The sequence below is a fragment of the Rhinolophus sinicus genome, linkage group LG06 (genome assembly GCF_036562045.2).
Source record: "Rhinolophus sinicus isolate RSC01 linkage group LG06, ASM3656204v1, whole genome shotgun sequence".
Classification (NCBI taxonomy): domain Eukaryota; kingdom Metazoa; phylum Chordata; class Mammalia; order Chiroptera; family Rhinolophidae; genus Rhinolophus; species Rhinolophus sinicus.
This window is the reverse complement of record NC_133756.1, coordinates 54929965-54955645: the sequence shown is the minus strand read 5'-3', so window position 1 is coordinate 54955645 and position 25681 is coordinate 54929965. Positions and strand designations below refer to the sequence as shown.

The 25681-nt window shown below is 38.5% G+C and overlaps 1 protein-coding gene across 1 annotated transcript in view; it reads right to left on the bottom strand.

Moving 5' to 3' along the window:
- Window positions 1-17619: 17619 nt before the first annotated feature.
- Window positions 17620-25681, bottom strand: part of CCDC18 (coiled-coil domain containing 18) — an 87059-nt gene continuing 78997 nt past the window's right edge. Inside the window, exon 29 of the mRNA XM_019752732.2 lies at window positions 17620-25672. Coding sequence (XP_019608291.2) covers window positions 25658-25672 — 15 coding nt within the window. The 3' untranslated portion in view covers window positions 17620-25657. The remainder of the gene's footprint in view (window positions 25673-25681) is intronic.

The following is a 25681-nucleotide window of genomic DNA, read 5'->3' as shown; positions in this document are numbered from 1 at the left end:
CCCAAACTGTCTTTCATGTCCCTGTGGCAATATTGTGGCTACCAACTTCAATGGAATTGTAACAGCTATATATGACTAGAGGGATAGCGGATTAGGGGAGGGGAATTGTCACTTTGGGAGGGGTGTAAATGTCTATTACATTGTTTTGTACACCTGAAACTAATAAAAATAAATAAATATAATTCTGTAGAACATGAACTAAATGCTAGACTATTTCCTTTGTTAAAAAGACAGAGGTATATCTTGACAGTAATAAATGAGTATAATACATAATTACTTAAATGAGTCTTCAGCAAAAATGAAATGACTTGGGGCTTTTCAACAAATACCATGTTTAAGCTCAGTAAATAATGGCTTGTGTCAAATTTGTTTATTAGCATGGATAATTTGTTCTTAACTAGACATATTTTACACTTGAAGTAATGTTTTACTAGAACTACATAAAGCAATTGTGCAATTGATAATAAATATGTCACTACTGGTAATTAAAAAAAGAAAAATATCATAAAAAAATGAGTAAGAAAATAAAATTTGCAGCCAAGATATACCTTGAATAGAACTCTTTGTTCAAATGTAGAAAATGACAACTGCATATATGCCTATTTGATTCTTGCAAAAGATGTAGACTTTGCTGATGGGAAAGAGAGATAGAAGCATGGATATCAAAACATGAATTTGATTCTTGCAAAACACCTAGGCTCCTGATGGGAAGAGGGGAAGTACAGACATGGATGCATGAAAGGACTCACTTAAGGCTATAATGAGGTCAGAAAGCACTGACATTTGTGTTTTCCTGAGGCTGATCCTGTGTTGTCAGGCCCAGATAATAGCAGATCCTTTAAAGAAAGGGAGGAAAATGAAAACAGAAACAAACGCAAAACAAACAAACGAAAAAAAATGGATTAAGGGAAATCACTTCTAAGCCAAAATTGTAAATAAAATGAGATTGGTGTTTTTGAAAGCCAATGCTATCTGAAAAAGTACAAACATCACATTCTTTATTCCATAAAATTACTTTTTAAGAAATGTTAATTAGAATAAAAACAACAACGCTTTCATCTACTGATTAAAAAAACAACACAATCTTTGAAGAGAGAAGAGTCTAGAATGTTTCCTTATCCTTAATGCAAGATACCCTTCCAAAATCCCTGCCCACCTCTTTCTATCAGCCAACCACTTTAAGTCTCATCTCACAGAGAACAGAGGGTTTTCCTTCCTCTCCTCAACCTACTTGCGGAATAAAGAAATATCCCATTTAAACAAACACTTATTGTGCATCTATTTTGTGGCCTACAAAATAGTTCTAAGTACTGGAAAATCAGCTGTGAATAAGACAGTATAGTGCTCCCAAGGAGTTTGTGCTCTAGTGAGGGAGGACAGGCAATAAACATAAAAAAGAAATGACAATGGAATATTACGCAGCCATAAAGAAGAAAGAAACCTTACCATTTGCAACAACATGGATGGACCTAGAGAACATTATGTTAAGTGAAATAAGTCAGACAGAGAAAGACAAATACCATATGATCTCACTTATATGTGGAATCTAAAGAAAAGAATAAGTGAATGAACTAATCAGACACAGTTTTGGAGACATAAAGGAAAAACTGAGGGTTGCTAGATGGGTGGGGGCGGGGTGGGGATAAGGGGGAAGGTGAGGGGATTGGAAAACAGTCAGTAACCACAAGATGGCCACGGGGTTCTGAAAATTAATTTGGGGGATGTAATCAATAATGTCGTAAAGATTTTGTAGGGTATCCGATGGACACTTGTCTCGTTAAGGAGACCACCTCAGGGAAGATGTAGATGCCTGATCACTGCACTGTACACCTGAAGCTGAAGCTGAAGCTGAAGAATAATGAATGTCAACTACAAGCTCATATATGTATATATATATATGTGTATATATATATATATATATATATATATATACACACACACACACACACGTGTGTGTGTGTGTATATGTATATGTATGTACTTACAAGAAGCGGAGTACAGCATTAGGAATAGAGACAGTGGAAATGTAATGGCTCTGAGCGATGTCAGAGGGATAGTGGATGGGGGTAGGGGGGTTCACACAATGTGAGGCATATAAATGATAAACGTCTAAGTATTACTTTGTCTTGTGCACCTGAAACTAATAAAAAATTTAAAAAAAAAGAAATGAGTAAGAATTTCAGGTACTGATAAATATTATGAAGCTATAATAGGATACTGAGATGAAGGTGACTGGGGGAGATGTGGTATTACTTTAGCTGCAGTGGTCAGGGAAGGATTCTCTGTGATAGTGACATTTGAGTCATTTTTTTTTACCACCTAAATGATAAAAAGGAGGAACCAATGAAGATCTAGAGGCGCTCTCTAAGCAGAATGAGCAATAGGTGGGATGGCCTGAGACACGAACAAGCTTAGTGTGCTCATGGGACTGAAAGAAGATCCTCGTTGGAGGTCAGTGAACAGGGGAAGAAGAGTGGAGGGAGATGAGAGCAGAAAGGCAGATGGAGCAAGATTTGGCAGGTTTCATAGACCTGACAAGAAGTTTGTAGGTTTTTCTGATTGCATTGGGAAGTTTTTAGATGGTTTTCAGCAGGATATTTATATTATTTGATTTATCATTTATAGCGATTACTCTGGGTGCTATGTGGATGGAGGAAGGGCAACGAGGGGTCAAGGGTGCAGCAGGGAGACCAGTGAGAGGTGAGGGGTGATGGCATTGGCTTAGATGAGAAAAGGCGAGATGAAGAGAAGGTGTTGCGTTTCGGATATATGTTAGAAGTTGGAACCAGTATAAATTTGAATTTGTAATAGATATTCATGGATGGACTAAATATGCTGTGTGAGAAAAACAGAAGAGCCAAGTAGGGCTCCTAAGTATGCATCCTGAGCAACTCAGTGTATGTTTGTATTATTTACTAGAATCAGGAAGGCTGGGGAGAGCAGACTTAGGGTAGGAGAGAAATCAATAGCTTTGTTTTGGCCATGTTAAATTTGAGATGTTTACTAAATATCCACGTCTGCAGCTCAAGTGCAAGTTTTGGGTCTGGAGACATAAACTTGAAAGTCATCAATATCTGAAGGTCTTCGAAGCAACAGGACTAGATGAGCTCACTTAGGGAGACAGGAGAGAGAGCACTGAGGACAGAGTTCTGGATACTCTAACATTTAGAAGTTCAGTGGTGTCTCTTCATATCCAAGGCAAGTCTTTTTTATGTTCTCTGATTTCATCCACCCCTTTTGCAGATTAAAAAATGTCTGTAAATTATTTGACTCTCCTCTCACTGAGAGGTGGAGCCCTTATCCTTTTTCCTTCTATCTGGGCTGAGTCACTAAGGCCGGTGACCTTGTTGAACCAACAGAATTCATCTGAAGTGACATTCTGGGACCTAAGAGACTAGGTCATAAGAAGTCTTGCAGCTTCTGTCCAAAACATTTGAAACTTTCTCTTTGGAAGCCTGAGCCATTATGCAAGAAGGCCAGTCACCCTGAGCCTTCCCTACTGCCCTGGCTGACATTCTCAGCGGAGCCCTTCCTTCAAGTCACTCCCTCCAAGGCATCAGACATACGCGTGAAGCAATCTTGGACCTTTCAGACTAACCCGTCCATTGGAAGGTCTGGCAAGTAACCTCATATGACATCACGTGGGAGAGAATTGCTCAGCTGAGGCTTCCTGAATCCCTGACCCCAAAATCATGAGCTATAATAATTGTGAAGTTTGAGATCATTTATTATGCAGCAATAGAAAACTGTTAACACCTTCCCTCTTTCTCTGGGACCTTATTTTATAACCTACTCCCATCCCTCTGGATCATCCTACCTTCTCAACACACATTATTTTGTTAACTTTTCCTTCCTTACTGGTTCCTTCTCCTCCACCTGTGAGTATGCTCAGTCTTTCCCATCTTGATAAAAACCTTCAGGTCCCATTCATGCTTCAACCTTCTGCAACATTTGCCTTTTGCCTTTATCACACCCCTGAAATTGATCTCACTGAGTTCACTAATGTCAACTCCTAATTGACAAAGCCATCATATATTTTTCTGTCCTTAAACAACATCCAGTTTTAAAAGCTCTCATCACGATTTCTTTTAAGGATCAGGAGAGCTGATGTGGCTAGCCTGAGAAATAAGGTGGGAATCAGAACTAGTCTACACAGCCAGGGACTTCAGATCTTCAAAGGCTTGCGTTTCTTCAGCTGGAATATGAGAAGCACCTCAAAACCAGGAGAAATCCTGAAGATAAGGTGGATCCAGAGTGAATGAAGCAGGCACAACAGAGTCGGGTAGGTGAGGAAAAAATACCAACCAAGAGAAATTATTTGATTTAGAATTCTGGTCCAGCATTTGAGCAACCAGCAGGATCAAACTCCTAAGAGTAAAGCAGTACATTGTTAAAAATAATAATAAATAAATAAAAAAGAGGATTTACTTAGAACAGTGTGGAAAACAGGTAGGAGAGAGCCCTTAAGCAGATTCTTAAACTTTTTTTGTGCCTGTGAATCAACTAGGGAAGTCTCATTAAAGATCCTGATTCCCCAGCCTTGCTCAAGAGATGCTGGGGTTGGATCAGACATTTCCCTTTCAAATAAACACTTCAGGTTATTCTGATACAGGTGGTCTGCAGCCAGACTTTGAGAAACACTATTTAAAGTAGGAAGATCTTGGCTAGGATGTTTCAGAAAAAATCTGGATATCTCTTCTTTACCTACCTAGTTAACTCATTAATTTGCTCATGGTTGCATAATCTATTTGTGCTGGACTCAGCTGGGACACGGGGAAGGCTGAACCGGATTTCTCTCTCTTTCTCCATGTAGTTTCAGGTCCTCCTTCTCTGTACGGGGCCGCTCTATGTGGCTTCTTTCCATGTGGTCTCTGCAGCAGGGTAGCCAGACGTCTTAGATGGTGCTATAAGGCTCCCAATAGCACAAAATGGAAGCTGCTAGGCCTCCTTACAGTTGAGGCCTGGAACTGGCACAGTGTTACTTTTGCTACATGCTATTGGTTCAAGCAAGTCACAGGCTTAGCCCAGATTTAAGGGAAAGGGACTATACAAGTCTGAATCTGTGAACACTGGGAAACGTAGTTCAGTAGGGGTTATAATGTAACAGACTGACAGGGAAAGTAAGGAAAAAATATGATAAAGCTGGAGATGCTGGGAGCAGGGATGTGTTCGGTTAGGATATAATATGCATACCACAAGGCATGCTCACTTTTTAAAGGTGAACTACAAATTGGGCTCTGAGCATATTCCAGCAGCCAAGATCAGTTAGGATTAAATGAGTTAATAAAGAATTCTAAGCAGCCCTGATACACAATAAGATATCATTATTAATATAATGAATCACAATAATAATAATTATTGCAGTAGTCCAAGTGATAATGGAAACAGGAATAATACAGATGGAAATAAGATACCAAAAAAAAAAGAAGAGAAAAGAAAAAAGAAAGATTTGGCTTCTAATTAGATGTGAAAAATAAGAGAGAGAATTATCATTAATTTTATTAGATATAGAACGGCATTTGAATTATGTAGAAAGCTGTCCTTATTTTTTTAGAGATGTATACTGAAGTAATAGGGATTAGCCATCAGGATTGCTATAATTTACTTGAAATGCTTTAGCAAAAAATATACAACAAATAAATATGGTAAAATACTAATAACTGTTAAAATGAAATGATTGATCATTGTTAGTTTATTATACTGTCTTCTCTGCTTGTCTCATATTTGAAATGCCTAGTACTAGTAAAAAGTAAAATAAACAAACATACCCAATGTTTATTAATTGCCTTCTACTTCTAGGTTCTGTTTTATGGGCTTGTGAACATCAGCAAATAGAATAGACCAAAATCACACTATAGCAGAGAAAGACAGATAATAAATAATAAAGAAAATAAATAAGAACAACTACTGCATGTAAGAGGTGCTAAGAGCTATGGAAAAATAGAGCAGGATTAAAAAGAGTGCGAGTGCAAAGATGGGAAACAAACACAATTTTAAACATAGTGGTCAAGGTCAGCATCATTGAAAAGGACACAGCTGAACAAAGATTTGAAGCATATGAGGGAGTTTTTCATACCGTGTTTCCCCGAAAATAAGACCTAGCTGGACCATCAGCTCTAATGAGTCTTTTGGAGCAAAAATTAATATAAGACCCGGTCTTATTATTATATTATAAGACCGGGTCTTATATAATTAGAATAATTTTATTAATTATTTTAATTATTTTAATTTGTATTTATTATTTTAGTATAAGACCGGGTCTTATATAACATAACGTAACGTAACATAACATAACATAACATAACATAACATAACATAACATAACATAACACTGGGTCTTATATTAATCTTTGCTCCAAAAGACGCATTAGAGCTGGTGGTCCGGCTAGGTCTTATTTTCAGGGAAACACGGCACCCATACCTGGAAAGAGCATGTGAGGCAGAGAAAACAGCCAGTGCAAAGGCATGGGTGTACCTGTGTTCACATTCTACAAACAGCAAGGAGGCCAATGTGAGGGAAGCAGAGCGAGCCAGCAGGGGAGCAACAAGGTAATTGGGAAAGTGATGGGGGCCCCAGGTCACATACAGCTTGGGGGGCCACTGCAAGAAATTTGGCTTTTAAGTGAATGAAATAGGCAGCTGCCAGAGTATTTGATCAGAGGAATGACAAGACCGGAATTTTGTTTGTAAAGGGTCACTATGGCATCTGGGTTGAAAAGGGACAACAGGGAGAAGGATGGAGGCAAGGAGACAAGAGGCAGCCGCAGTAATCCAAGTGACTAACGATGGTCTTTGAATCAGCATCGTACAACTCCATGTGAAAATTACAACTATAAATGTTCCAAGAGAAAACATAGGGGGAAAAATGGCACTGCCTTGGCATAGGCAAAGCTTTCTTAGACAGGAAGACACAAAGAAATTTACCAAAAATTAGAAATCTGATAAATTTTACTTCATCAAAATTTCAAATCTCAGTTTATCAAAATATGTCATTAAGAAAGTAAAAATGCAAACTACGAACTGGGAGAAAATATTCACAGTACATATATTTGATAAAGGACTCCTATTCAGAGTACTACAAGTCAAGTTAAACAAAACGTAAATACAGGCAAAAAAAGGAAACCATTATTTCATAAACAAGATATTCACATGGCCAATAAACTTCTGAAAATGTGCTTTCTCAGCATCATTAGTCATCAGAAAAACTCCAAAGAAAACTGCAGTAAGAAACCAATGCAGACCCACCAGAATGACCAATATTTAAAAGACGGGACTCCATAACTCCCTTTTAAAGTTGTATAGCCCTTTAGTAGTGCCCAGGGGGACTTAGGGGGACTAAGAAGACAGGGGGTGAAGCAGAAGGGAGGCCTGGTTTACTCCGTTAGTAGGTACCGGCAAGAATGGGGAGTAACTGGCACTACTGTACAATGTGTGTGGGCATGTAATGTGGTTTAACTACTTCGGAAAACTGGCAGTTTTTTAATAAAGTTAAATATATACTACCTTATAACCCAGCAATTCCACTCCTAGATATATACCTAAGAGAAATGCATATGTCAGCAAAAGACAAATGATAATAGTAGTTTTATTATAGCAGATTTATTTATAATGGCCCAAATCAGGAAACAACCTAGTTGTCTATCAACAGAATGAATAAACAACTGTGGTATATTCATACAGTGGAATACTACTTAGCAATAAAAAAGAACAAACTACTTATACATGCAACAACATGGATGAAAACATGGCTAAAACCCTTGTGGATGAAAGAAGCACATGACAAAGACAGTATATACTGTATTATCCCCTTTATATGAAATTCAAGAATAGGCAAAGGTAATCTTTGATGGTAGAAAGGAGAAAATGGGCTGTGCTTGGGTTGGGGCGGCTAGAAAGGGGCCCAAGGAAACGTTCTGAGGTGATATATCTTGACCTGAGTGTTGATGTATACACTTGCCAAAAATCAGGTTTGTGCAGTTTATAAATTATATCCTAATAAAGTACTGTAAATATAAAAAGGAATGATTCCTAATTCCCTTTAAAGTTGTCCAGAATTTCAGTCAAGTGGTTTGCATGCGCCTGCTTGAGCTGGCATAGTGGCCTTAAGGAAATTGAGGGGACAGAAGGGAGTCCACTCCTACCCCATTTAGGGAAGAAAACCAAGAGGGTGTAATGTCTCTGAAGTCAAGTGAAGAAAACATTTCAAGGAGGAGGGAGTGAGCAATTGTGTGAAATACTGCCAGGAGGTCAAGTCGATTTGGACTGAAGATTGACTATCGGATTTTACAATGGAGAGGTCAGTTACTAGTGACCTTGATAAAAACAGTGGCAGAAGGGTAGTGGAGGTGAAGCTTTACTAGAGTAGGTTTAAAAGAGAATGGGAGGAGACAAATTAGATATGATGAATATAGACAACCTTTCTGATCTTCTGACTGTTCAGTGCTGTGTTCTCAGTGCCTAGCCTAAGGCCTGGCATATATTTACGAGATGTTCAAAAATATTTATGTTGCATGGTTTGATTATAGGAATAACCCTAAATCCACTCTAAGCATCACTCTCAAACATATGTAGTTTAGTTATTGATAGTAATAAGTTACTCATAACACATCTCATAGGTAAGACTCTTTACCACACTAAAACATTTGTGTAGTCCGAATTTTCCATAGCTGGTGACACCATTATTCTAGCTACTATCGTTGGATCCAAAACATTTCTTGCTAGAACCTTGCTAAGATTAAGGATTGCATGAGATATCTCATAAGTTAAAGAAGCGAATTCTGCAGATAAGACAAAATAGGCCAATCTAGTGATTTCCTACAGAAAGAAAAATTGCTTGATATTTGTTTCAGTCACTCTTAAAATTGTGTGGGGACAGAGTCCCAGAGAGCAGTTTCCAGGCTCTCGGCCTCACGTGTAAAGGTGCTGGCTCGGGTAGTAGATGGTCATCAGCTGTGGCTAGTTGCCCGTCAGCTGTTACCAGTTAGCCATTAGCCACTAATATAACTGCCGCGGCTGCACTGGTTGGGGAGTCCAGTCAAGAGTCGAGTCGGTTGGTGGGTTGGCAGGCAGAGAAGTGGACAGCAGGTTGCGGGTCATGTGACTCCATCCTTCAGTGAGACTACAGTGGTATGACTCCCCTACCTATGGCTCCGTGGGTGTTCCTTTTTGGCCTAGCCACATCCTGCGTTTTTATGTGGAGAGCAGGACTAGAGACCCCGCAGGCCGCCTCACACGGCACATGGAGCAGCAAGCAGGGTCTCCTGCACGACAGATTGTTTTTGGCTTTTTGATAGGCAGGAAAAATGTTCCTTTCCACAGGACAGACACAGAGTAACCCTTTGTCATGCAGGGAGTCATCAGGCGGGGTCTCAGCTCCCACTCCCCACATAAGAATGCAGGACATGGTAAGGCCAAAAAGGAACACCCACGGAGCCATAGATAGGGGAGTCATACCACTATAGTCTCGCTGGCAGCTGGGCTGGAGACACAGGAAGCAAACATCTGCCAGCACCCCAGCAAGGGGTCTTCCTGCACCAGTCTCGCTTGCTAGCTGCAAACCGCTCTTGCTAGCTCAGCCACCATCTTCTTGCTAGGCTCCCCATTTTTCTGCTAGCGTAGCCACAGCAGTTATATTAGTGGCCAATGGCTCACTGGTTACAGCTGATGGCCAACTAGCCACAGCTGATGGCCATCCAAGCACAGTTGATGGCCATTTACTACCTGAGCCAGCACCTTTCCACGTGAGGCCGAGAGCCTGGAAACTGCACTCCTGGCTGTCCCCACACCCTTCCTTTCACCCTTGAGCCAGTGTTCACAGAATGGTTGAGGACAAAGTGGGCAAGGATTTCAACAAGAGGCAAAATCCCTTGAGTAAGGATTGAGCTAGAGAACAAAATCACTAGGACTAAATGGCAGTCCTGGTCAGGAACGAAGAGTGAGCTCCATCAGGAGGGTGACTGCGACCATGTCCTCCACCAACAATGTATCCTTAGTAACTAGCTCAATGCCTGGCATGTGGTAGGCACTCACAAGGAACAGATGAGATCAAAGCATTAGGAGCTTGGTTAGATGGGGATGATAAGGCCAAAACATCTTTTTTAGGAGTTAAGACATAATGAATGGGAAGTTGGGATGAGCCTTGGTTAATGGGATTTATGGGCAGAGGTCAGAGCCCAGGTGAGATAAATCTGTGTTGGGGCCTCAGAGCTGCAGGGTTAGCTCCCAGTGGGTCTTGCTATTCAGTCTCTAGTCCTTTTATTTAGAGATGCTCAGATCTGCCGCTGTGGGACTGGGTGGAACCAGAACAGTTTACATAAGCCCCAATCACTCATGCTCTTGCTAGACGGTTGAATAATGATTCCTTTTAGGCAAAGAAGTTGCTTTATTGGAATGGTCCTAATAACTGGACCAATGAACAAATTTTGACACATCATCAGGGTATTCCCAGCAAACACTGAAAGGCAGATTTTTAAATGCCCACTCCACCCATAGCTCCTGTTTACTACACTAGATCATGTGACCCCTCCACTCTCTCCTCACCTCTGCCATTACTGATTGGACCCAGCTGCTTTGAACAGCTGCTCGAAGCTGGGCCCATCAGATTCCCTCTGCCAGGAATATGGAATTGGTGGTGGGGAAACCTCTGAGGACAGGGCACAAATTGAATGCACTGTCTTTTGGGATAAGAAATATTCTAAGTGCTTTATAATTTTCTATCTGAGATGAAATTGTTTTTAATATCATAAATTGAAATAGGTCTAGGATACTTATAAGCTGTTCTTCAATTCTTTAGATAATTGGCTCAACTGTAAAATCTAGTAAATATCATTATTTGTAGTTTAGTTGAGCTACAGAAGGAAAATGAAAAAACGACCTTCCATTTGAATAAAATTGAGTATATTCCAAAGAGGAGGATCCTTTAGGATAGCCATTCTCAAACTTTTTGACCATCACTCATAGTAAGAAATACATTTTCCATTGCAACACACACAAATTGAAACACAAGTTTTACAAAACTATATTAATCCTTTTTGTTTTAGAAGATTTTTATAAGTTTATTTGATCCAAAACTGACAATTGCTGGGAAGCAAGAGCTCAGATGTTCCCTATATTAATCTTTAATACGTATGTCACACCCTGATATTTTCTATACTATTTTCTGTTTTTAAAATGCTGGTCACAACACATCAAATTGGTTTCACAACTCACTAATGAGTTGTGTCCTCAATTTTGAATAACACTGCTCTAGGTATATGTCTTAGTCTGTTTGGGCCGCTTTAACAAAATACCATAAACTGAACAGCTTATAAACAATATAAACTTATTTCTCACAGTTCTGGTGGCTGGTAAGCCCAAGATCAAGGCACTGGAAAATTCGGTGTCTGGTGAGGGCCCGCTTTCTACAGACAGTGGTCTTTTCAAAAATAGTGGAAATGGGCAAGGGGTGTTTCTTATAAAAGCACTAATCCCATTCACAAAGGCTCTGCCCTTAGGACCTAATCACCTCCCAAAGCCCCCACTGCCTAATACCATCACTTTTGGGGTTAGGATTTCAACATATGAATTTGTGGGGACATAAACATTTAGTCCATTGCAGTGTCATCGGCAGGATAATAGTTCAGCAGACCTGTCCCCAACAAACATCAACTACAAAAAGAGGAGCCAAAAGATTAAACAAAATGAAAGGAATTAACTCAGTTTCACTGACAAAATGTTGCAACTCCAAAAAGGAGTAACAAAGCAATAGGAGCCTGGAGAACACATCTACAACAGGGGAATCTAAGAAAACCCCAAACCACAGACAGCGAAGATTAGATGCATCATGTCTATTTTGAAAGAGATAAATGTTATATTGAAGGCCCTCAAAGGCTATAACAGGCTAGGCACTCTGGTAAATGCTGAATGAACTAAAAATAGTAGTGAAAACTACCTAGCATTTAACAAGACTCACAGAATCCTCGAGGCCAGTAAAGCCAAAGCATAGTGGAGGAAAAACAAGACATTGGATACCCCTCACCCCCACCCACGGAGCAGGAGACCAGAGGCCCTACTGGACGAGCCCTGAGTTAGGAATGGGGTTTTGGCTGCTGAGAGCCACGGTCCTGGGGCTACGAGCAGGGCTTGGAAGGGAGTGGGCCCCACCACACACTAGCCATGTGAATTTCAAACATCTCTAAACATCTGTTTCCCCACATAAAAAGTCAGAGTCACTGTGTTGTGACTACAGGGTGGTTCTCATAGTTAAATGAGATAATGCGTTTAAAAATTAGGCAAAGTTCCTGACACATAGTAAACATTCAAAAAACTAGCTCTATTATTTCTGAATCAGTCACAAAATAGACAGTGAGGTCTGGTGTTCAAGTGCAAATGGGGTGGGAAGCAAAGGAGGAGCTAAGATAGGAAAACAAGAAGGTCCAGGATTCAAAAAGTCAGTGACTCAGGGATGGAAGCTTTCATGAGAATCAAAGGTTTAGGGAGCATTTCCCAGAATAGAGATGTGTTTCTGTTCTGGAAAGACAAAAGAAGCCTTGCAGGACATTTGGTCCTGTCTAAAATATCCACAGAGACATTTGGCCCACACTAAAAGGTCCTTGAAATGTGGTCCTGTCCGAAACATTCATGGAGACAGTTGGTGCACACCAAATGGTCCTTGATGTTTGGTCCTGTCCAAAATGTCCATGCTTAAGAAAACGTCCCTGGGTTCAAAGAGCCCATAATGTTTACTTCTACTTTGGGTTCATAGGATGAATACAGAAAAAATACTATCATGTTTTCTTGGTCCAATAATTATATTGTTGCTGTACTGCCAACAATAACCCTTCTTACCTTGGTAACCTAGCTGGTAATGGCACACGGGGTCAGGTAGGTGGCTCACGGTTCAAATCTTACAGGAGAGCGGGATTTGTATTAACTATGGACAAAATGTTGCCATGGATGTTTTGGATAGGAACAAATGTCTGCTAATCCAAAACAAATGTCCACAATAATTAATTACCGTATTATCCCATCTTAAGATTTCACTTGGGACGTTACAATCAATAAAGTTGAACACACACACACAATATGTGTGAAGAGAACTAAAAAATAGATTTGTGAAACAGTTCCACAATTAAATACTATATGTGCTTATGTTTCAGAAAATTTTCACAGTCTAACAAAACTTGCCCTCTACTAGGGGTTTTCTAAAAACAATAACAAAAGCTCACACCCTGTTCTTTCACTGGCTCTGTTATTTCTCCTTCAGAAGAAAACTGCATCTTACTCACCTTAGAACTCACAGGCACATCGTAGAGGCTCTACTAAATAAATGTTTATTTAATAAACCCAAAATGTGTTCCAGAAAATCTTATTTCTGACTATAATACATACCTCAAAATGCAGTTAGCACAGAAAGATATAAAGGGATAAATTATAGTCATACAATGGAATACTACTTAGCAATAAAAAAGGAGCTACTGATGCATGTAACAACATGAATGAATCTCAAACGCATTATTAAAAAATCTAAAGGACATATACTATTTGTATATGATTTCATTCTGGAAAAGACAAAACTATAAGGACAGAAAACAAATCAGTGGTAGACAGGATAGGGGAAGGAGACTGATTACAAAGAGGCAGATGAAAAGTTTGGGCTGATGGAAATATCCCATATCTTCATTGTGGTGCTGGTTACACGACCATATACTTTTGTAAACATTCATAAAATTGCATATGTAAAGGGGTGCATTTTACTGTACATAAATTATGCCTCAATAAGCCTGAATAAAAAATAAAGGAAGTTCTAAAGATCATGATATACGCGTATGACACTCTTTGGTAATTTACTTAAAATACACCTATTAATTTCGAGATGACTATCAGAGTATTTCACAGAAGTCATGAAAGCAAGTTTCCTGCTATTAACAAAGTCCAAAACATCATTTAACTATAGCATCTCAATGATACAGATCAACCTAATTATTCACTTGCTATTGTTCTGTGAGTAACATATTGTATAAGCCTGAAAAGGGGGTGAGACATGAGATATGGGCCTTAGTGTGGAAGAATCACATGGAGCTGTAAAGTAGAAAGGGGTGAAATGTGAGATTCGCTGTATGAAAGGTATTTAGTTTAATTATCTTTAGCTGTACCAGATCTGAATGATAAAAATATCTTACTTTCTCAAGGTATATAAAAAGTATCCAGCAATTAGATAGCTGCTTATCTTCATGGACCACTTTCTTGCTTGATTATCTCTGTCTCGGCTCATATCCCTGAGGGTTGTTATATGCTGGCTTTCATATCTTCACATTCATTCATTCAGTTTTTCATTCATTTAATAATTGTTTAACAGACACCTATATATGCCAGACACTGGAAATGCAGCGGTGAGTAAAACACATGAGCGCTCCACCTTTTGCCTTATATTCTAGTGATGAGAGAGACCAAAAAATGTGGATGATAAGTCTTAGGGAAAAATAGAACAGGGTAATAGGGTGTGGAATGACTTTAGAGGTGGGCAGTGGGTGGCAGAATACTTTAGATAGAGTGGTGAGGGGATCTGAGGAGACAACATTTGCACTGACAACTCTGGGAAGTGAATGATGAATGACAAGGAGGCAGCCACAAGAAGAGATCTGTGGAAAGAGTATTCCAGGCAGGCAAAGGGAACAAAAAGAGCAAAGGCCTGAGATAGAAATGCATTTGGCATCAAATATGGTCAGAATGCAGTAAGTAAGCTAAGAGTGTTAGCAGATGAGTCCACAAAGCTGGCCTTGCAAAGGAGTTTCAGTTTTATTCTAATGGCAATGGGAAATTATCAGAGGGTTTTAAGTAGGGCAGTGATGTGATTTTCTTTGAAAAAGTCTCTTTGGCTTCTCGAGTGGCAAGAAGATAAACTTGGAGAACAGTCAGATGGCCATTGCAGTCATCTGGCAAGAGATGAGCGTGGCTTGGATCAAGGTGGTAGCAGTCTGGTGAGAAGAGGGTTGATTCAGGTACCACTTTGCAGAGAGGGCTAACAAGACTTGTTGATGGATTGGACAGGGTGATGAGAGAAAGCACTGGGTGCTTTGGGATGCTTTACTCAAGATCGAGAAGACTGGAGTAGGAAAAAATTCTGGAGGGGGACCAATAATTCTGTTTTGGTCTTGTTATTTTTGAAATGCACTAAGAGATAGAAGTGGAGACGTAGAAGGCAGTTAAATATTCAAGTGTGGAGATCCAGGGAGAGATCAGAGTTGAACATATCATTTTGCAATTCATCAGCATGTAGACTGTATTTAAAGCAATGAGACTGAATACAATTACCTATGGGGTGAGTTCAAGTGCAAAAGAAAAGATGTCCTAGAGACAGACCTGGGGCACTTTAATATTTAGAGGTGGAGTAAAGGAAGAAGTGACGCAGAAGAAACTCCAGTAATACAGAAGGAAAATCAAGAGCATACGGTAATGGAAGCCAAAAACAGAGTGTGCTTTAAAGAGGAGGAAATGGTCACCTCTGCCAAATCCTACAGAGAGGTCAAACTAGAGAGGACTGAGAACTGCCATTGTATTTGGCAAGCTGAAGTCATTGTGACAGATCTAATGAAAGTCATTTCAGCAAATGGGATGAACACGATTGGAGTGAGCTGAACAGAGAAAGAGAAGTGAGAAGGTGGAGAGAGCAAGTATAGGCAATGTTAAGTCTCACCTTGAAAGGATGCTGAGACACAAGGCAGACGCTGGTGAGGATATGGACTCCTGGGTGAGTTTACTCAAGGACAATACTAAGGTCTGATGCAGATAATGGAAGGAGTAAAATCCTCAACTAGTTGGGCTTGAGATCCAGAGCCCTAGAGAGAAGAGGGTATAATTCTTCATCATGAAAAGAGGGTGTACATGTATTCAGTTAGGTAGGTTAGTAGATTTGATGGTGAGAAAATGAGGTACTTATTGCCTGATGGCTTCTGTTCCTTCAGTGAAGCGTGAAGTGAGATCACCAGTTGAAAGTGAGGGAAGATGAAGTGTTGGTGCTTTAAGAAGAGAGGAGATGTACAGTAACTTGTAGCGAGTCAGAGGCAATGTCATATTCACATCTGTATCCTAGCACAGAGTCTGGCACATGATAGGCACTGAAAACATGTTTGAAGATTGACTGAAAGTAAAAATCAGACAAGAAAGAACGGTGATACGCATTAACAATTTACATCATAACAACAAGAGTGATATATTACACTTTACAAGGCCACCTTTCTTACTATGCTAATCTTAAGGGTGAGGGGATTCTGTGTTTTCATCTTTATAGTCTCAGGATGTACATAAAACAGTGCCTGGCACAAAGTAAGTGCACAATACTTTTCAAAAAATAAATGACTATAAACACAAGGAGCTTCTAATCCCAGGAGGATTTAAATACTTCAAGTGATGAAAAACTATAGTGGATTATAAAGATAAATGGATGCTTTAGGGACATTTTGAGGGAATCACAAAACTTTCTTTGTAACATTATTTCAAGAATGAAAAATGATTTTTGTAAACTTTTTTTTATTAGTTTCAGGTGCACAAAACAATGTAATAGTTAGACATTTATCATTTATATCCCTCACACAGTGACAACCCCCCTGCCCCCATCTACTACCCCTCTGACATCACACACAGCCATTTCCACTGTCTCTATTCCTAAAGCTGTACTCCGCTTCTTGTAAATATATATATATATTTGTATATATATGTATATAAAATTGTAGTTGACTTTCATTATTGTTCAGCTTCAGCTTCAGGTGTACAGTGCAGTGATCAGGCATCAACATCATCCCTGAGGTGATCTCCCTAATGGGACAAGTGTCCATCGGATACCCTACAAAATCTTTACATTACTGATTACATTCCCCAAATTGACTTTCGTATCCCCGTGCCAATCTTGTGGTTACCGATTGTGCTTTCTAATCCCCTTACCTTCCCCCTTATCCCCACCCCCCCTCCCATCTAGCAACCCTCAGTTTTCCTCTATGTCTCTGAGACTGTTTCCGATTAGTTCATTCATTTATTCTTTTCTTTAGATTCCACATATAAGTGAGATCATATGGTATGTTTTTCTCTGTCTGACTTTTTACACTTAACATAATGTTCTCTAGGTCCATCCATATTGTTGCAAATGGTAAGATTTCTTTTTTCTTTATGGCTGCGGAATACTCCATTGTATAAATGCACCACAGTTTCTTAATCCAGTTGTCTACCAATGGGCATTTCGGTTGTTTCCATGTCTTGGCTATTGTGTATAGTGCTGCAATAAACATAGGAGTGCATAAATTTTTTTGAATTAGAGTTTTGGATTTCTCCGGATAGATACCTAGGAGTGGAATTGCTGGGTCATAAGGTAGTTCTATTTTCAGATTTTTGAGATACCTCCATACTCTTTTCCATAGCGGCTGCACCAATCTGCGATCCCACCAACAGTGCACAAGAGTTCCCTTTTCTCCACATCCTCACCAGCACTTGTTGTTTGTTGATTTATTGATGATAGCCATTTTGACTGGGGTGAGGTGGTATCTCACTGTGGTTTTTATTTGCATTTGTCTAATGATTAGTGAGGTTGAGCAGTTTTTCATGTCTATTTGCCATCTGTATGTCCTTTTTAGAAAAATATCTCTTCATGTCCTCTGCCCATTTTTTAATTGGGTTGTTTCTATTTTTGGAGTTGAGTTGAGTGAGTTTTTTAATAAATTTTGAATATTAACCCCTTATCGGATATATCATTGGCAAATATCTTCTTCCATTCAGTAGGATCCATTTTTGTTTTATTGATGGTTTCCTTTGCTGTAAAAAAAAACTTTTTAGTTTGACGTAATCCCACATGTTTATGTTTTCTCTTACTTCCCTTGCCCAAGGGGATATATCAGTAAAAATCTTACTCTGGGTAATGTCTGTAAACTTTCTTCCTATATTTTCTCCTAGGAGTTTTATGGTTTCAGATCTTAAAGTCTTTAATCCATTTTGAATTTATTGTTGTATGTGATGTAAGGAGGTGGTCCAGCTTCATTTTTTTGCATGTGTCTGTCCAGGTTTCCCAGCGCCATTTATTGACTAGACTGTTTTACCCCACCATAAATTCTTGCTTCCATTGTCATAGATTAAATGACCATATAGGCATGTATTTATTTCTGGGCTCTCTATTCTGTTCCATTGATCTATGTATCTGTTTTTATGCCAGTACCATGCTGTTTTAATTACTGTAGCTGAAAAATGATTTAAATGGATATTTAGTGACACCAATGTGGCAACTCTTATATTTGCTTGAGTTTACAGACTCTTTGATCTTCTTCTATAAGTAATAAATTTTGTCTTGTTCAGCTAACACTGTGAACTCCATTCCCAAAAGCTTCAGAACCACTCATCTTGCTTACTCTCCTCCTCTAGGAAGACTCAGGGAGATTTCTTCTCTGTCCCATTGATGAAGTACCACATTCCCCAGTGTCTGCTGTGGAAGACCAGCCCCAAGGAGGGTTATGCGAAACTGGCGGATTCTCTTGACTCCTACGTTAGGCTTTTCTTACTCCTAGAGTTTTGTATAGCATGGCCTCCCCATTTCTCGTAACACCGCTTTCAGGAGTAAAATACTTGAAAAAAGTACTATAAAAATGAAAAGTATGCTTGGAAATATATGAGGGAAGGAGAGGGAGGGAAGGCAGAAAAACGAAACAGAGAATGGGAGGCAAAAGAGAAATTTGACCACTTTAAAGTCAGTTAACATTATTATAGTCATTCAGTTGAGCAATGAAAGAATATGACAACTTCACAGGTGCGAAAACAAAAACAAAAACCATGGCAATGGGGAAGGCAAAGAAAAGTTGACAAAGACTGTAACTCTGAACTGGTCCTCTTGCCCTGGAATGATCCTACAAGCTATTTTTACGCTGCGGAGAAATGTAAGCGTGGCCATAGCTATCTCTGGTTTCATGTTTATGTATCACTGCAAATCACAAAGGAGAGCGAATATAAACATATTTTACTAAGTAAGGCCACTGGCTTTTCTGATCAGAGATATTTCAGAAGGGAGGAGGCAGGGACCACTACTCAGTCGTTGTGTAACTTGCGCCCTCTAGTGGCTATTTAGATTCCCGGTATGTGGATCCTAAAATGCACTTCTGAGGAGGAAAAGACCTTTAGAAAAAAAAGAACTAAACTTTTTAGAAAACCAACACCACCAACAATAAAAAACTCACGTCGTTTTAATATCCTAATACAGAGGGTGTTTTTTTTCAGTGTGCTCTGGCGGCAATGCTAAATTTTTAAATTGGGGAAAATAAAATATTTGCCTGTTATATAATTATTAAAAATAAACTGTCTTTGACAAAATAAAATGGCAGTGTCTAAGACAATAGTAATTAGTCCTTTGGGCAGGTTTCTCCTGTCCGTTTGCCAATATCTTCATCCAATTCTACCTAGAGAATTTGCACAGGGGAATTGAACCTTTCCAATAGGTGAATACAATGCTAAATAATTGCTATTTACATATTGATGAATGTACTTGGAAAAACATTATTCTATTAAAAATCCTTTCCTCATCGTTTGTGTGTAAAGACTATCCTTTTATTTATGCTTAGGTAGCTCTGCAGAGCTTGACACTATTTTTTGTGAATTTGCTGTTTAATCCAGTGTTAAACATGATTGAAAAAAATCTTCACTTTGATTCTTCACTAAGTTATTAGTAATGTTTGATACAGCTATAACAATCCAAACAGATCCCAAGGTAACTATGTCATAAATTGTTTGATAGCCTAAGGCTTTGGGCATTATTTGATAGGCAAAAGCAAGCTGTGATATTGACAGCATTCTTTCAAAGATAGATTACACTATTGGTACTGTAAAGGACAAACGAGATCAGGAAACGAAAGACCAATTTGGAGGCTAGTTTGGATAGTCCAAGTGAAAGATGATGCAAACCTAAGCTAATAAGGCAGAGAGGATGGAAAAGATGGGCCAGGTTGAAGATTTATCTGAAAAAGAACATTCACCACTACTGATTGAATATGAGAAGGGTGAGAGGAAGGAATTGAGAATAACTGAGATTTCCAGCTTGGGAAAATGGATGGATGGTGACACCATTAACTAAAAGCAGGAATCTGGAGGACCAGAGTGTTTTGTTTATCCAGGTAGGTAATAAATAAAATGTGAACAAAACAGTGGTCACACACTAAACCTGACAAGCTCAGGAGGCCCGCATGGCGGGCCTTACAAACCCAGAGACCAAAGTAACCACACAGGGTGGTCTGCACGTAAAAATTCCTAACTAAAAGCGGGTCATGGTGGGTAGTCACCCCCTGGGCCTGTAGCTTCCTCGATAAGGTCCATCATTACCTTTGAAATTGTCTATTGTCTTGGCGCATCTAAGATAACATACCTTTGAAATGTCAGAGTTAATTTTCTTTTCCAGACCCCTCAAAGGCACAACCGCCGGCACCAGAGCACGAGACCACGTTGTTGTCTTGTTGCCCACGTACCCTCTCTATGTGCTGTAAAGGTTAACTGTCCTGTACCCACCAATGTATGAGAAGTATGTGTCTCCCCGTTTTACTTTTTTATCCAATCTCAGAGATTTTCCCACTTTGCTTTCTCCCATCTCTTATCTACCACCAATGAATTTCATGTGACCTCCCTTTGTCACATTGTATGTGACAATTTCATGTGTCTCTTCCTTTGATTCTAATGTATAAAATAAGCTGCAAAACTGCCATTCTCCAGAGCATTTGCTCAGCTGTTGAGATTGTACTTATTGGCAACTGTTGCCAGTTTGGCTCAAATAAACTCTTATAAGACTTTTTCTTAGGCTGGATGTTCTCTCATCGACAATGTGTTTTGTATATCTAGGTAGAGGTGTCCAGAATACAGTTAAAAATACGAGTCTGGAATTCAATGTTGAGGTTGGCATTTAAGAAACAGATTTGGAAGTCAATGTTTATAAATGAAGCCATGAGAATAGATAAGGCCACCAGATAAGCACACTAGAGAAAGAAAAGAAGAGGCCCAAGAAAATCATGTGGGACCCACTGCATTAGATGTGTTAGGGACCCTAAGATACGAATTATCAGAATTACAAAAAAAGAAAATAACAAAACAAACAAAGAAAAAGAATGATCAGAGTTAGAAGGACCTTGGACAACGGTATTTGAGAAGATCAGAGAGGACAGACCATCAAACCATGGTAGTGGACAGTGTCAAATTGAGCAGAGAAGTCAAGTAGACTATGCATTAAAAACCAGCCATTTGCAATGAATTCACAGGCTAAAATAACTACCATTCAAAACCAGGCAGACAAATAAGCATACTAATCAGGGTAATACAAAACAGCCAATGATTTCTAAAAGCTTGTCAAAATTCTTTTGTTGTACTAGAATTTAGATATATCAAATACTGTTTGCATGGGCTCAGTGTACACACACACACACACACACACACACACACACACACACACACACATTTTTCTAGTAACAGAATTGGATCGGTATTCTCATTAAACAGCTTTAATTTCAACATAAGGAAATGAAAATCTTAAGGAGTCATAAGTTTCCCTCTAATTACCACTGTAGTTGTATCTCACCAATTTTAACTTTTGTCTTTATTACCAAAGACAATACCGACATTTTCTATTTATACATTCTTTGACCCAAGGTTGTATAATTTCCACATAATTTTCTGGATTTTCTAGATATGTAGTTACTGATATTTACTTTAATTACATTGTAGTAAGAGAACACACTCTATATCAGTCTTTTGAAATTTATTGAGACCTAAATTGTGGCCCAGCATATGATCTCTCAATATTTCCTGTGCAATTGAAAGCAATGCATATTTTGCAGTTGTTTGGAATGGTATTCTTTACCTTCAGTTAAATCAGCTGATGGTGGTGTTCATATCTTCTATACCCCTACTGAGTTTTCAGTCTCTTATTTTTTAAATTACTGAGGGCTAACCTTGAATGTTTCCCTTCTTTTAAGGATTACAACCTTGTGCTGCCTGTAGTTCAATACCTAAAGAACTGCCTTGCATATTTTGTCCAGTTTTATAATTGTATAGGCATCGAGGGTAAAAGCAATACTAGTATCCAGTCATGGCTGGAAGTGTGAGGTTGTATACTCAAAGTCCATATTCTTAACCACTTTTGTAAATTATCTCTTTAATGGGAGTCTATATATAGGACAATGGTAAATGGAAATAAGTTCTTAATAATGTGGAAAAACATCAACAGCGATTGGAGAATGAGAGAGCTGAAAGAATAAGACATTATTGTCATAGAATGTGGATGTTGGAATATAAGAGTTCATAGAATGAACACATGACAATCAGATCCTGATATGGCCACAGGTATGGATGGCTAAAACATAATAATCTAATCTGTTTTGCAGAAAGAGAAAACAGTGATCTGATAGCCATCAGATTATGATCTTTGACGGCAAGAACTGGGTGAATAATGACGGTAAATAAGCAAACCATCTAAACAAAAATGGAAATAGAAAAGCAGGAAAAGTTTTGAGGCAAGATAATGAGCTGAGTTTTCGATAAACTTAAATTTTTCTTAAAAACAATCTACAGGATATCCAGGGAATTTTCCAAGTCAGCAATTGAATATATAGGTCTGTTGCAAGGAAAAGATAGAGGTAGATCTGGAGGTTATTACCATAAAGATTCTTATTGAAGCAATAGGACTCGGTAAGATTAACTAAGAAGAACATATATCTTTAGAATAAGAAAGGTCCAACGCAGAAACCCAGGAAATCCCAAAATTTTAGAGACAAGTAGACTAAGAATGGATGTTCAGAGAAGTGAAAGGCAATATAAAGAGGAAATCTGGTATACCAGTTAAGAACATGGACTCTGGAATCAAATACTTGATTCAAATCCTAGATGTTATACTTGTAAAGAAAGCTCCATGACCATGAGAAAAATTACTTAACGCTTCTGTCTGTGCCTGTTTTCTGTAAAAATATAGCGATAAATAATAGTATATACCCGATGAGAGACAAATAATGATGGCTCTGAAGTTCATCTGCCCTCAGCCCCCTGCCCTCTCACACTTTTACTAGCAAAGATCAACAAGTTTGAATGAACTCAACAGAGGAACAAAGTTTCCCCCTTTCTAACAAGGCAGTTTCCATTGGTGCATAGCTGCACAGATATTCTCTGCCCACCCCAACCTAATAAGTGTGTAGAATATTATGAAGATAGGGTTCCTCTCGGCTGCAACTTTGATCATGGTGCATGCAGACTAGGACAGATTTAAGCTGTAGGATAAGAGTTTGGGGGACTGTGTGTACTCCACTACTACCCTCCTCGCTAAGATTTCCTCAAACTACTTTATGTCTACATCACGTGGCACTATAGTGCTGTGTTGCATGACCTTCTTGCAAGATATTTCCTCAGAGGGTTGTTGTGAAGATTAAATAAATTACTATTTGTAAACTGTTCATAACACTGCCTAGAATGTAGTAAACATTATGTAAAAGTTAGCTCTGTTTTTAAAAGGAGAATCAGGGAAGACTTGCAGTGATATTAAATGAGAGCTGGTAAACAAGGTCCAATGCTACAAAAAATTAAAGTATGAAAATAGGACACTGGGAGTGGCAACAGAGTAGTAGGAGTGAAAGTCAGATTGTATTAACAGAGAGTAAAACAGGTAGGAGAGACGACTTTTCCTAAGACATTTTCTGAGAAAAGGAAAGACAAAGTACACCGGTTAGGGCTTTTTTGCTTCCAAGTGACAGAAATCTAATTTGAACTAGCTTGTGACAAGAGCTTCCTGTGAGAATATTGTGGTGTTTAAGACTGCAAGGTCCACAATGTGGCTGGTCTCACAAACACGTGGAACCAAGGATCACCGGTATTCTTCTTCTTGTTTCTCTCTGTCGGTCTGCTTCATTTGCTCTCCTCCTTTATCCAGACTAGTTGCATTACTTCTTTGGCCCACATGGGAGGAAATATGGCCATCAAGAGCTCTGGAGTCTTGCATTTCACAGTCCAGGCACAAGAGATGGTACAGTGTGATTTTTCTTTTTCAGTTCGTTTCAAAATTCTTAAAAAAGGACTGTGGCCCTACTTAAATTAAGTGTCTAATCCTGGGTGAATCAACTGTACCAGGGATCATAGAGGTTAATGGATTAGGACATAACATGGCTATTTCTATTGCAACTATATGAATCCAGTGGGATGTGTAAAAGATCAAACAAAATAATAAGCCTGCACTATAAGGAGACAGAGCATTTTCTTGAGGGGTAAGTAGTATAAAGGTGGGGGTTTTAATGGTGGTAGTTTTAGGCTAGAGAAGGGATTTGAACATGTTTATATGAATGGAGGCAAAGGAAAATAATGGAAATTTGTGCCCAAGTACAAGGATTAGCCTTGAAGAGAAATAAGCCTTTCTGAGATAGGAGGGAAGAAAATATGAATGTACATGGGCATATGAAGGTCTAGACCTGAAGACCTCCTATTTATTCGTCACTAAGCTATCTCAAGAGAGTGGGAGACACAGTAAAAGAGATGCTTGAAAAGAATAATGAGTATTAATATACTTGTAGTGAAGAAGAGAAAGGAAGTGAAAAGGAAGAGGTTAAAGTTTGTCAAAAATTGTTCATAGTCCAACTCAGATTGGAAACTATAAATTTATTAAGGTGCCAGATGTACACTGTGACTCTACTCAGTAATGCTCACTCATCTTATGAACAAGAACTCACAAGGCACATGCCCGAAAGACAGGGGAAAGGGAAATAAGGGTGCTGGCTAAGGAGACTGAACTCTTAGGAGCAAGTTGTTAGTAAGTAGCAGTAAAAAGATAAACTTTATTCCACCGCTGACAAGTAATTCCAAATTCTGCATTAGCATTGTTCAAATGGTACTGTCAATATATTAATGGCTTTAATGATTAACTATTAGAAGATTAACTCTGTATTATTGTCTAAGGATCATTTATATTCACTTACAAATTAAATATTTGGTCTAAAGACATCAAATCTGAACTCTTGAGAGATTTATAAATTCAAACGTTTAAATGTCTTCTTTACTTTCCTGCATAATTTTTATTCTACCATAAATCTAACCATATTTAAATGGAGTCACTAACCCAAAGTCCATCTCTTGATGCTTATAACAAATCAATTTCTTTGGAACACATACTTGTGTCTTTGTTAAATAATTCTACCTGTAAAACAGGAATAATAATAGTATCTACTTTACAAGACTGCTATGTGGATTAAATGAGTTATCAAATGTAAAGTGCCTAAATAGTGCCTGATAAATACTCAACAAATTATGAAACTGTACCATTATGAATCCGTAGAATGACTTCTAAATTCATATTACTTATTTAAAAAATAAAGTATTACTAGAAAAATAAACAATAGTATGGTAGTTTGATTGAAAATATAAATTACTCAATGTACATATGCATTTTAACAATAATTTTTATATAAAAAAACAAAGATAAGGAAAGCAGCAAGTTTAAACCAAAAATAATGAATAAAAGGAATTAATTTTCACAAAAACATAAGTAAACATTAGAAGAAAGGACTTTCTTTAAGAATATTAAAATATAATATTTATTCAAAAGCAATAAAATAACAGCTTCTATGAAGTATGAGCTACATATAAGAAAACACAGCACAGTACCAAAAATCCTGTTTTCCATCACAGCAACATCTTCTTTTAGTTATAAATTTTCTCCCTGGAATAG